Genomic DNA, 14,019 nt, shown 5'->3' with positions numbered 1-14,019 from the left:
CTAATCCCATTGATAAGGGCTCCATCCTCATGAACATAGCACTTCCCAAAAGTCCTACCTCCAGATAACATCACATGAGGGATTCAGTTTCAACATTTGAATTTGGGGGAGAAGCAAACATTCAGTTTATGGTAAGTTCCAACCAATCAGAGGGAAGAGTCCTGATTAAACACCCAGGATATTCAATAGAGATCCCAGAAAGGTCGTACCTTAAGAGTAGAGCTAAAATAGTCCTAGAGAAGTCATTTTCATCCAGGAGGAATTTTGCTCCCCAGTGAATGTTTTGCAATATCTGGAGAAAATTTTTGTTATCATGACTAGGAAGATTCTACTGGTATCTAGAAGGTAGAAGCCAGGGATGCTGCAGACAAGAAGAAAAAAAAGACACATTACCTATAGAAGAACAAAAAGTTTTCATCAGAAAACAATGCAAGCCAGAAAGAAAAAGAATGCCATCTTCAAAGTGCTGGAAGGAAAAAAGTTACCAGTCTAATGAAATAAAGATATTTTCAGATAAGCAAAAGCTGAGAGGGTTTTTCAGCAGCATTGCATTATAAGAAATCTTTTAAAAAGAGTTCCTCAGGTTGAAGGGAAATGATACCAAACAGAAAAATCAGAGCTGCACAAAGAAATTAAGAGTGCCCGAAATGGTAAATACATCGGTACATATCAACTACTTTAAAAAAATCTTTAAAAGACAATTGATCATTTAGAGAAAAGTGAAAATATGTTCTGGGCTTCATAACATATATGGAAATAAAATATATTAAAATAGCAGCACAAAGGTTGTGAGGGGAAAAAGGAGGTATACTAGTAAAAGTTATATATGAAGACGGATAACAATAGATAACAATACTTAAAGATAAGTGGTAAATTAAAGTTTCATGTTGTAAAAACCCTAGCATGAACATTAAAAAAAGAAGTAACAAGGAGGTATAGCTAATAAGTCAATAAAGAAGAAAAAAAATGGATTCCTGAAAAATACTCAATAAAAGAAGACAACAAAAAAAGAAAACAAAAATGAAGAATAAATGAAGTGAACAAAAAACAACCAGCAAGTGGCAGACTAAAATTCAACCACATAGATGATTACATTAATACAAATAATGTAAACATTTCAACTAAAGGCAGAGATTGTCAGATGGATTAAAAGAGCAGGACCAAACTATATACTGTCTAAATATATGTAAACTTTGAATATAAAGACACAGATTGAGAATAAAGGAATGAAAAAAAAGACAGACTATGCAAATACTAATCATAAGCAATCTAAATATCAGACAAAGTAAACTTCAGAGTAAGGAATACTACCAGAGATTAAAAAACATTTCATAGTGAAAAAGAGGAAATTCATCAAGAAGATAAGAATCCTAAGTACATAATTCCTTATAAATGGGGTTCAAAATACAAGAAGCGAAAAAATGACACAACTGAAAGGAGAAATAAACAAATCCACAATTACAGCTGCAAATTTCAATAATTCTCTCTCAGTAATGAACGAACAAATACAGAGAAAAATTAATAGGCATAGATTTGAACATTATCAATCAACCTGACCTAATGGATATTATAGAACATTTCACCTAACAGTTGCAGAATGCACATTCTTTTCTTTTTAAAAAAGATATTTTATTATTTTTGTGGGGGTTTTTCATTTTGTTTTTGTTTTTAGGGGGGATAATTAGGTTTATTTATTTAATTAGTTATTTTAATGGAGGTACTGGGGATTGAACCCAGGACCTCATGAATACTAAGCATGTACTGTAAACACTGAGCTATACCCTCCCCTCTACATTCTTTTCAAGTGCAAATGTAGCATTCACCAAAATAGTCCATATTCTGGGCATAAAATAAATCTCACATTTAAGAGGACTGGAGCAACTTAGAGTATGTTTTTTGACCACAAAAGAATCTAGAAATCAGTATCACTACACACCTATCAGAATGGCAAAAACAGCAATAGCAACAACAAAGCAAAAAGCTGACAATACCGAATGCTGACAAGGCTGCAGAGCAACTGGAACCCGCATACACAGCTGGAAGGAATGTCAAATGGCACAATCACTTTGGAAAACTATTTGGCAGTTTCTTATAAAGTTAAGTGTACATCTACCATATGACCCAGACACTCCACTCCTAGGTATTTACCCGAGAGAAACGAAAACCCAAGACCACAAATAGGCTTGTACACGCATATTCATGGCAGCTTTATTCATAATACCCCTAAGCTGGAAACAATCCAAATGTGCATCTACAGACAAACAGATAAGCAAACTGTGGTACATCCAGATGATGGAATACTACTCAGCAATAAAAAGGAGCAAAATACCAATACATGCAACAACATGGATGAATTTCAACAACAGTATTGCTGAGCTAAGGAATCTGGGCCCCCAAAACTATTTTACACACACATACACACATATATATATACTCATATCTTTTTCTGTAAACTTCTGGAACAGGTAAATCAACTATACAGTGACAGAAAGCAGATCAGTGATTGCCTAGCACTGGGAGGGAGTGGGATTGACTACAAAGGAGTAAGGGAAACTTTTGGGGGGTGGAAATGTTGTGTATCTTAATTTTAGTGATTATACACAGATGTCAAAATTCATCAAATTGTACACTTAAAATAGGTACGTTTTATCATATATAACCTTTACTTTCAATAAAGTTGATTTTAAAAGAAAAATGGTCAAGATGTTATATGCTTAAGATGTGCACTGTACTAAGTGTATGTTATGCTTCAATTTAAGCAAAAAAATCTTAAAATTTGTTGTGGTGAAAATTGTTTGCAGACATTAAGTTAAAGACCAACATTCATCCATGATCCCACCCCCGCCAAATATATTAAGCTGTTTTCATTTTCCTTCTTTGCTTCCAATGCTTTGCACATATGCAGTTTAGTTTAACTACAGCAAAGAAATTTAGGTTAGTGAGGCCTTGAGTCGCACATGACCCCAGGGTGGGAGTGCAGCCAGGACCTGGAAAGGAGAGAAATGGAACAAGGCCAGGCGACACTACTGGGGCTCCCTCTCCTCTCTTGGGGCCTCCTGTGAGTCCACCAATTTCTTTTCTCTGTGGACTGGCTTTTTCTAGCCATGAGGCAGAAAACAGGCAGAGGAAAGGACAAATGTATGCCCTATTGGAAAGTATAGCCATTTGGAAAGTGACTAATTCCATTCTTCTGAATCCCATTCCATAATACCTACAATCGCTGATTCAGTTTCCCATCCTTGAACCAAACACCTGTGGCAAGGTGTGAGAAAGGAAATCTTGGGTAGGAGTTACCCTTAAGCCAATCAACTATGACCTGCCAGTCCTGGAGGAGACACATTTTTAATCCCACTGTGTTTGCTTGGTTCTTGCTGTCCAACACAGCCCTGGGACCTTCTGCTGCAGCCAGAGCAAGGATATTCAGGACAGAACAGACACATGTTAACAATGCCTGAAATAAATATTGAAATTTTGATGAGCACTAGGTTCAGTTTCTGACAGCGATGTATTCTTATCGATGAAAATAACAATAAAATTGGACCTAGAACCAAAATGAATTGTGACTTGGATGAAAACACTGAGAAAAGAGTATTGCATCGAGTCTTCAGTGTCCTCTTATTTAACACAGAAAATAAGCTACTGCTACAGTCGAGGTCAGATGCTAAAATTTCCTTTCCAGTTTGTTTTCCCAACACCTGCCATTACCGATTAAGTCATCCAGTAGAACCTGAAGACAGTGATGCAATTGGAGTGTAAGAAGGGCAGCACAGAAGCCTTTAAAAGCTGAATTAGGAATTCCTATAGCACAGGTTTCCCCAAATGATGTTAGTTTTTTAACCGAAATTCACTACAAGGCTCAATCTGATGATATTTGGGGTGAAACTGGTTACACTTTGTAAAGAAGAATGTAGCTTTGGATCCAGATCGCTGTGAGATGAAGAGCTATTGTAATGTATCAATGGAAGAGCTAGAAGAACGTCTAAGAAAAGCAGCCAATGGTGTAACCAAGGTAATAACTTTGTGATTTAAAGTGATCACACAGACTTTTCCCTTTACATGGTGAGGTAACTTTATTTGAATCAGTTTGTTGAACATGAGAAAACATGAAAGTGTGGCTGGATGATTTTACAAGTACTGAAAAACTTGTCCATACTACTAAACTTGGAAAGTTTAAAAAGAATCAAATCTGAGACCTGACATCTGTTAGATCTTTGATGGTGGTACTAATCTTCACCATTCTCACCCCCAGGATTTAATACTGGCTTTGATTTCATATCTTGTGGGGGGAGGCAGAAGGACGTTTCAGAGGCTTCCACTTACCTTTATAACCTTTCCCACTATAGCAGCTCTTCTTACTGCAATGAGGGGGATCCTCTAACTGCCAAGTTACTCACTCAGGGACTGAGGAAGTGACCACCAAGTGTGTGTTACAGACCCATTGAACCTACTGAAAGCCAGATGTTAGTCAGGACTCCACTTACTATTTCCTACCACCACCTAGTGTACCCCAGCTTTGAAGGGGGTTTATGATGACTTCAGGTCTACAACTATCAATGTAACTCAGACTTGTGTTCAACAGTCCTTGAAATGGCTGGGTAAGTCCCTTTTGAGGAATGACTTAGAATCAATACAGTGTCCACTTGCCACACTGTTTCAGGGTCCTTCCTCCTAGGAACCTGGCCAGCTCTTCAATTAATGAGTTCTACATCTGAAATTTGGCTCAGGTCTGGGAAATGAGGAAGACATCAAGACTTTTTATTGGGAAATAAACAACAAATTTCTTCTGCATAGTACAGGAAACTATATTAAATATCTTGTAGTAACCTATAATGAAAAAGAGTATGAAAACAAATATATGTATAGCCATGTATGACTGAAATATTATGCTGTACCCCAGAAACTGATACACTGTAAACTGACTATACTTCAATTTAAAAAAAAAAGAGTTTTTACTAGGGTGACTGCCCTCCCCATCCTGCTCCTCCAATCTTGTCTTCTTTTGATTGTAGATATTAAGTAGCAGCTTTGTTGGCTGTTCATCTATTTTGCCCCTAAAGACACCATGTCCTATGAACTATTTCCATTTCCACATGTCCCTGTGGGTCAACTCCCCCTTGACTGTCCCTTCAACCTTGCCAATTTTTGTGGTAAATGCAGCCCTCTGCCTTACCATGACTGAGCACTGCCGTCCGGCCTCTGCTGTTTTCAATAGGCCCTGCATCATCCCCATCACTCCTAAGGAGCCCAGCATGTGACCGCCTCTCCTGTGTCACCCCGCGCCTGCAGAAAAGAGCCACTACTGAATTTCTCCTCACCAGCACATACCTGCTGGCCTTGCTGAATGATATGTCCTCTGGGTCCTCCCCAAGTAACACAATCCTCTGCTGGGTCTTCTGGCCTGGTATAATGTAGCCACTACAGACTGCCCACCTTTCTGAAGCTCTTCCTTCTTTCTTCTACCATTTGCTGGGGCAACTCACAAATTCTCAGTTCGTTTGGTGTGGCCCGCTGCTTTCTCCAGGCTTCTTAGTGACATCCTGGTATCCTTTGAGATCATTGTCAGGCATTAAATTTTATGTCCCAAGAAAAGGACCCCAAGTCAATGAATTCTTCCTCATTCAGTTCTGTATTCTGGTTGTCCTGATCAATAACCCTCAAAACAGAATCCCAAAATCCCCTGGTTCCTACCAATACATGCTGGGTAATTCTGGAAGCTCCATCAGGATGTAATCTCTCTCCTTCCTTATCAGACCCAATGTGTCCTCAGCCAATTTACACTGGGATTTAACCTTGGTTATCAGCCAGGCAGCCAAGAGGGCAGGTGGGGTAGCTCTTGAAGGGGAAACCTATTATTTTGTCAGAGAGAAGGTTCCACCATGTTTGCCTGCATGGGAGGAGTGCTAGCTCTTAAAGGAGGGCTGGACAGCTCCTCAACCTTGAGGGCTCAGGAGAGTATGCAGAGCCACATCATTAGAGGTATCCCCCTACATGTCTCCTTCCCACGTGTCACTGTCAAATGGTTTTCTCAACTAGGACTCTGACCTGAGCGTAACAAAACTGTCTTGGCTGAGCATTTAAATGTCTCTAGATTATGCTGTATACCAGAAACTGACACACTATAACCGACTGTACTTCAGTTAAAAAAAAAAGTCTCTGGAGCCCAATGACTCTAGCTATTAAGTCCGGTTCTTACTCCTTAGCTGTGTTCACTCTCCGTGAAGATGATAAAGTCCTCTTTACAAGCTACCAAAGAAGCCCTCTGGCTCTCCACTTAGCTTTTAGGGGTTTGATAACTTCTTTTTCTTTTTCTTCATTATTCTTATACAGGACATCAGTACAATTTAGTAATAACCAGCCAACTCCACTGTTTTCTCCCTATCTTTCTCTGCCTGAATCATCACACCAGCAAAGGTGTGTTCCTTCCCCCTGGGATATTTTCCCAGGACACTACAAGTGGAATCTTCAGTCACCACATGCCAGGCATTATGTCCCACATTCCACCTGGGTTGAGATAGTCCCTGCTAGCCAGGTGATGAGTTATCCAGTTCAAAGCCCCATTGTACATCCTACTTTTCCAGACCATTTCCCAATACCGACTATTCCAGTTCAGGTTCTCTGAGAAGCAAATGCCAGAATATAATCAGATATGCAGAAGATTTATTTGGGGAAACACTTTTAAAAGATAAAGCAGAGAGGGGGGATCAGGATGTGGGGAGAGCCTCAGACCAGAATGCAGATCTGACACCTGTAAAAGGAGAGGAAGTGAAGGAAGGAGCATCTCATAGGAGAAGCTTCAGACTGTAGTGCAGCTCTTAGGAAGTCTTAGGCCAATTGGGAGGCTGTTAATTCTGCTTTAATCACCTTACATGTTTGATTACTGAAAGGACTCACTGGACTCCGAGAGTTTATTATACTCACAACTTTTTGTTTTCACACTTCATTTTTAGAGCAATTTTAATTTCATAGCAAAACTGAACAGAATGGACAGAGGTTTCTTATATACTCTGTCCCACACATGCCACAGCCTCCCCATTTCAACATCCCCCACCAGATTGGTACATTTACTATAACTGATGAACCTACATTGACCCGTCATTATCACCCAAAGTCCATAGTTTACATTAGGGTTCACTCTTAGCACAGAGCAGTTTTTCTGCTTGTTTGCTTTGGTTTTTTCACAGGCAAAGGATACAGTTTAGTAACAGCAAGAGAAGTTATGCAGTGAAGGGGCTGGAGATCTCAGGCACAGGCTTCCTTATCCTCGCACTGCTGGATTGCGCAGGGTGTGCTTTGTCTCCAGGTCTCAAACCACCATTGGCAGATGTACCAAGAAGGCCAAAATTGACTCATGGTGGGGCTCTCTTAGAGTGAGCTGATCGTGTAGGCACATTGTAGCTCCATAACCAGCCCTAATCATTCAAATCCCCGAGGCGCCACCCAAGAAACAATTATTAAACAATACTGACGAGCTGGTCTATCCTGCACACCAAACAATCCACAAACCAGTGGTCACAGAACATCATTTTTTATGTTCTATCATGTTGCCGAGGGTCAGCATCATGCTCCAGGCAGCTCTGTGGGTAAGCATGCAGCCAATCCAGACCATGCCATGCAGGAGCCCCAGAGCAAAGATCGCCCATTAGGGGAGGCCACGTCCAGGGCAAATGGCCCAGCTCTAGCACCTCTGCCATGCTCAGTTATTGACTAGGAGCAGCAGTCTGGGGGGAGCACGGCATCAGCGTAAATGCTGAGCAGATGTTAGGGTGCAGCAGTTGGGGGCTGTCAACCAACTACACTCCTTCGAGCTGGAGATCAGAGAGGCAAATACCTCCATAGCTACTAAAACCCACTCGGAAAGTTTTTAAAAGCTCCCTCTGACTGTTGTGTGACTCCTTTTTATCTCTCTAGTTTTTCCTCTTGCTGTATCTTAAACTCTCCAGCCATCCTGAACTACTTAAAGTTCCTGGAATAAAAGTCATTTACTTTCTCATCTCTGGGTCTTTGTACATGACCCTCTGCCAATAATAATACTGCTTCCTTCTTCCACTTCCTTTCCCTAACTTCTCCTCATTCTTCAGGTCTCCGTTTAGAGATCATTTCCCTGAGAAAACTTTCCGGCTCCCCTCCTACCCGCCTTCTGCTCTATGCTCTTGTAGCATCCTGTCCTCAATCCCATAGTAGCGCTCATCACACTACTGTAACTGCCTATAGACTTTGTCTGTGTCTTCCATTCACAGACCATAGTCTGTAAGAATAGGCGCTATGTCACACTGAATATTGCCTAGTGCGTGCCACACAGTAGGTAGTTAATAAATGCTTGCTGATCAACTACTGGATAACTGCACCCTATTGAGTTGCTTGGGGTTAAGAATAGAAAGTAAGATTAATGATTATTCAGCTCTTAATGTTTCCTTATATCCCATGGACATATACATGTCCTGAAGGGATAATCTTTCTGGGTTAGACCACAAATCTACTGCGTTAAGCCATCTTTCTGCTTTGGGCAACTCTGATGACAAGGCGCTCCTTCCTGGGTAGTCTGGTCTTATGTGCTTCCTGGTTGATCTCCGCAGTTCATTTAGAAGATTCTGGACAATGACTGTGTTCATTTGTGTGGGGAGTACGTCTTCCTTCTTTCACTCTCATGGGATGATCTATCATAACTTTTTCATAGCTTGTTATGAAAGATACCGGGTGAAAAAGGTTGTTATTATTCCTTCAAAGAAGTGAAGTTCTTCCTTAGCCTTGGCTCTGTTTTGCAGACTGAAAGACAAAGAGACCTCCATAAATAACCTTGGATACACCACTAAATTTTGCCAAGCATGTCTTTAGAAGCAGTTTCTCAGAGATACAACTAACAACGTTTAGTTCCTTCTGGGTACAAGTCAGGGGAAAAGGATGTAGGGAAGAGAGGCAGGGAGCTGGTGTTTATGTGCTGGGATGTGGGGCAGGTGTTTTACCTAAGTGATCTCACTTAATTCTCACTACAGTCCTAGGAAACATGTTTAATGATCCCCTGTTCTCTCTCTTTTCTTTCTTTCTTTCTTTTTTTTTTTTTAACCAAATAATACTTTTACCTGGGTCTCAAGAGAAACTGGTATTTGACGACCCTTCTAGGAGTCATTATAAAGAAACAGGCTTTGTCAAGAATTCAGTTTGTGTCTTCCTATAGCCACTTGGGTCCAACAGGAGAAGCAGCTTCTCTTTCCAGCATAGTTTGCAGAAACTTAAGTAGAATGTTTGGCAGATAAGACCAAGTGGAAAGGAAAGCAGTTTGCTATTGGTCTTTTCTTTGCAGCTATCATTTAAAATTGCCCAGCAGGGGACTAGTAGAGGGGAGAGGGTATAGGTCAGTGGTAGAGTGCTTGCTTAGAATGCACAAGGTCATGGGTTCAATCCCCCAGTACCTCCATTAAAATAAATAAGTAAACCAAATTACCTCCTCCTCCACTCAAAATGTAAAAAAAAAAAAAGTTTAGTTGCCCATCAGAGTGCAGTTGACTTTAGATCTTCATTAAGTGATTTAAAAAAGGATTCTATAGAAAGTAACTACCAAATATTTTACATTGAGACAAAACCCAAAAAGTCCAAAAATAAGATTTTTCTTGTAACAGCTTTATTGAGATATAATCCACATATTATACAATTCACCTATTTAAGCATACAATTCAGTGGTTTTAATATATGCACAGAATTGTGCAGTCATCATTACAATCAGTCAATTTTAGAACATTTTCCTCACTCCAGAAAGAAACCCTATATCAGTTAGCAGTCACCCCCAATCTTACCGTCTCAATCCCCACACTGCGCCTCCCCAACTCCAGCCCTAGGCAACCATTAATCTATTTTCTGTCTCTATGGATTTGCTTATTCTGGACATTTCATATAAATAGAATCATACAACACGTGGTCTTTAGTGTCTGGTTTCTTTCACTTAGCATAATGTTTTCAAGATTCATCTATGCTGTAGCATGTATTAGTACTTCATTTCTTTTTTGTGGCTGAATAATATTCCATTACATAGATATACCACTTTTTTCCAAATAATCACTTTTATTATGAAAGTAATAAAACTCTAACTGTAGAAAAGTGATAAATAAGATATAAAGAAAATAAAAATCACCCATTATCCTACCACCCAGAGACAGCCACCGTTGGTATCTCTCCTCCTGGATTTTAGTCTATGCACATATACTTGTAAATGAGATCACATTATGTGTAGTGTTTGTGCAACATGTATTTTTTATAGTGGTAAAATATATATAATGTAAAATTTACCATTTTAACTATTTTAAGTGTCCAATTCAGTGGCATTATATACGTTCGCACGGCTGCACAAACATCACCACCATCCATCTCAAAACTTTATCTTTCCAAACTGAAACTCCATACCCATTAAACAGTAACTCCCGATTTCCCCCCTCCCAGCCTCCTACCATTCTACTTTCTGTCTCTACAAATTTGACTACTCTAGGTACCTCATATAAGTGGAATCATATAATATTTGCCTTTTTGTGACTGGCTTATTTAACTTAGCATGATGGCCTCGAGTTCATCCATGTGCATATGTGAGAATTTCCTTTCTTTTTAAGGCTGATGACTAACATTCCATTGTATGTATATTCCACGTTTTGTTTGTCCATCACTGATGGACACCTGGGTTGCTTCCACCTCTTGACTAATGTGAATAATGTATCTATGAACATGGGTATATGTCTTCAAGACCTTGCCTTCAATTCATTTGGCTATATACTGCTGTTGAAACAGCAGACCTGCTGGTGTGTGTGTGTGTGTGTGTGTGTGAAAACCACCTTAAAATTAAACCTGGTTTGCCTTGGTCTAATGGCACCTTGACCATAGGTTACATTCACAAGACGTTTACTTCTCCCACTCCCCTAACTTACCTCTCGATTGTTTATTTCTAGTCTTTCATTCTCAGAGGGTTGACCTTTCTTGAACTCATCTCTGAATTGATAGTGACAGCCTCCCAGGTGCTGACAACAGGGATCAATTGTTTTTCATCTTCTTAGAAGGTATATCAGAATGTGATTAAAAGGCACAAGAGGGGTTAAGTTAGCTATGAAGGAAGGATTACTTTGTAAAATTGAATTTTTCACCCCTGCTTCACACCTTGCTCCACCTCCTACTTCAGCAAGGGGCAGCACCCAGTTACCCAAGGCACAAAGTTGGCATCCAATGATACTCCCTATTCCAAAGTGGTGGGGGCAATAACTCACAATTGAGCCAAAAGGTGTTCTAGGAACTAATATAAGGTCTTTATCAAATCATTTATCCTCCAAACAACCCTCTTATTATTTGCATTTTATACATGAGAAACTGAGGCAAAGAGAATTAAGACATAAACTTGCCCGAGATTATACAAGTAGTAGCTAGAATCCCAAACAGGACTTCAGGCTTCAAAGTCCCCACTCTAAACCTCTGGGGTGGCTGGTGCACATCTGTCTCTCCTCCTCTACAAGCTTCTTCCTGACTGGTTTCCAATCCATTTCCCGTATTTTTGTTCTACAACTCAAATGGAAACATGCCATCCCTATAGTTTAAAACTCGACCTCTCCATTGCTCCGGTGCTCTTAACAAGTCCAGCTTCTTAGCCTTCCCTGACCTCTGTGTTGTCCTCTCATGTCAGTCTACCACCTTTTAACTTTTTAGTTCCTGGAATTCACCCTTGTTGTATTCTCATTGCTTAATTATCCTATTCCACCACCTCAATCCCACCCAACCCCCGCCTGGAAAAAAAGGACTGGAACCAATAACATTTGTTAGCTGAACTGTTGAAAAGCAACCGTGGTTTATTCCTGGACAGTGTTATAGACACGAATTGTGAAATCTTTATCCGGGCTTCTTTCAAAACTGGATGAATTCTCATTCGGTGTTCTTACAACATTTCGATCAGAGTGCTTCACCATCTTGTAGTGCCACTGTTGACTTTTGTCTGTATCCTCACCAAGCCTCCTGTTTCTGATTCTGTAATTCTCTGCCTGCTCACTATGTGATCTAGTGTGGATGAAAGAGCTGAGCAAAACAGTTCTTTCGCTGCCGACCTAAATGACTAACTTCATGACCTCTCAAGGTCTCGCCTCCAAGCTCCATGTAACTCCGGTTCCGACACTGGGAAGGCTGTCCCTGGCTCGCGAGGGGCCGCCGGAGCCGCCAGTCCTGGGCCGACAAGCTGTGGGGCTGCCGCGGCCTGAGCCCTCCTCCTCGGCCCTCCTCCCAGCTCTCTGGAGAAGGGAGAGGATGCAGGCGCCGGAGAAACGTGGGCTTAGGGAACAGTGAAAAATCTAGTTCGAGTAGAGCCCCCTCGGGTAACGCGGCTAAGAACCAGGGACTTCTCCCACCGCCCCCCCTCCTCAGCCGGCCCGGGCCTCTTTATTTCCCCACTCGGAACAAACAGCCTGCAGTTCCCGCAGCTGCAGCGCGAGACGCGAAACGCGCGCCGGGAGCGGGGCCGGGCGGGACTCAGCCGCTCGCGCCGCTCCTCCCGCGCTCCGGCGCCGGGCCCGGGCAGGGGCGGCGCGAGACGGGCCTGGCGGTGCGGCCTCCCTCCCCCTCCCTCCGGCCCGGCCGAGGGCGGGGGCGTAGGGGCGAGGCTAGGCCCCACTCCGCCGCACCCCCGCCCCGGGCAGGCGCGGGCGGAGCCCAGCCAGCCTCAGCCGGCGGCGGCGGGAGCAGCGCCGCGCCGCGCCGCGGGCAGCGAGCTCCGCATTCGAACCTCCCTCGCAAAGACTGTCTCCGCCCCACAATGCACCGCGGCGGGCAGCCTTTGAAAAAGCGGCGCGGCTCGTTCAAGATGGCGGAGCTCGACCAGTTGCCTGACGAGAGTGAGTAGCACCTCAAAGCACCCCCCCTCTTCCCGCCGGCCGCCTGCCCCCGGGCTGCATCGGCCGGGACGGGCGGCCGTGCCCTCAGCTGGGCAGGTGGGCTGACTGCCAGCCCCACCGTGGTCCCCTGGTCCTCCCACCCCGGTGTTGCCGCCGCGTCGCCGCCTTTGTTATGGTGTCTGTGTGTTGGTTTCTGGGGTTGTGTGCGCGCCAGGGCCGGAAACCGAAAGCCCCGGGGCCCAGCCCGTGCCGGGCGGAGGCAGTGGCCGGTCCCCTGGCCCGATTCGGGGCCCCTGCCGCGGTGAGGGAAGCGCGGCCCCCGGCCGCGGGGGCTGTCCTCACCGCCGGCACCGCTCGCCCGGCGCGGAGAGACGCCTGGCGGGGTTATGTAACTCGCCTGTCCGGGGGCCGGGAAGGGCTCGGGCTGGGGAGGGGGGTGGTCGCAACCTTTCTTCTTGCCCCGGCTTCTGATCTTGTCCTGTCACAGTTCCTGCATCTACAGGCGCTTGTGATCTTCACTGCCCTTCCCTCCCTCCGGTGTGTCCACCCCTGGAAGTGTTTCCGTGTCAAAGGGCTGGCCCCTTCCCCTGGGACCACAGGTGGCTTTGGACCTTTCAAGAGATAATCCAGACTGGGTACACAAGTGTTCAGGTAGCCCCCATCTGTAGAGTTTCTTCTGTGCGTATGTGTCTTAAGAATCATGGGGGTACCTTTATGCATGGATGTGTCCATCACAGCCTGCATAGACAGTACTCTTCCGGACATACCCCTGTGCATTGCCTCCCTTGCCCATGTTTACTCATCTCGCCGTCTCAGACATGTATGCTCACTTATGTTTAGTAAGTAAAAGCACTAATTCCGTAGTTTAAGCACAGCAGTACCTAATTTTGTAATTTACAGTATTGTATAAAGTATATTAAAAAGCAAATCTTTTAGTTAATTACAAAGGGTCCTGATCCACATTCACCGTTAAGTTTATGCATACATATCATTTGTGCGAGTTTTAGTGTAACAAAAACAAAAGGCTGTTAAACCTATCTGTGCAAGACGCTTTTAAAATGAGAGCTCAATACAACCCATCCTGTTTTCCTTATAGGATCATATATTCTTAATGTGTGATAAAGTTAACAGTTTGAGTTGCCAAACTGGTGAAAAGTTGTATTAAAATAGTTTGTGT

The 14,019-nt window shown here is 43.0% G+C and overlaps 1 protein-coding gene, 1 long non-coding RNA gene and 1 pseudogene across 3 annotated transcripts in view; 2 read left to right on the top strand and 1 right to left on the bottom strand.

The window, feature by feature from the left end:
- The first annotated feature begins 647 nt into the window (after positions 1-647).
- On the top strand, positions 648-4,107 carry LOC105084024 (isopentenyl-diphosphate Delta-isomerase 1 pseudogene; annotated as a pseudogene).
- A 2,560-nt stretch (positions 4,108-6,667) lies between these two features.
- LOC141574759 (uncharacterized) lies at positions 6,668-13,650 on the bottom strand. The gene is made up of 3 exons (XR_012501830.1): positions 13,290-13,650; positions 10,905-11,022; positions 6,668-8,763 (listed from the first exon to the last, which is right to left on the bottom strand). It is a non-coding gene; the product is annotated as an uncharacterized LOC141574759 (long non-coding RNA).
- Positions 12,629-14,019, top strand: part of LIN9 (lin-9 DREAM MuvB core complex component) — a 50,725-nt gene continuing 49,334 nt past the window's right edge. The window contains exon 1 of one of the 2 annotated variants that reach the window (XM_074351693.1): positions 12,629-12,842. In XM_074351693.1, the coding sequence (XP_074207794.1) occupies positions 12,764-12,842 (79 nt within the window). In that variant the 5' untranslated portion in view covers positions 12,629-12,763. The remainder of the gene's footprint in view (positions 12,843-14,019) is intronic. The other variant, XM_074351694.1, reaches the window with a different exon arrangement.

The sequence above is a fragment of the Camelus bactrianus genome, chromosome 23 (genome assembly GCF_048773025.1).
Source record: "Camelus bactrianus isolate YW-2024 breed Bactrian camel chromosome 23, ASM4877302v1, whole genome shotgun sequence".
Lineage (NCBI taxonomy): Eukaryota > Metazoa > Chordata > Mammalia > Artiodactyla > Camelidae > Camelus > Camelus bactrianus.
This window is presented reverse-complemented; position numbering and strand designations above follow the sequence as displayed.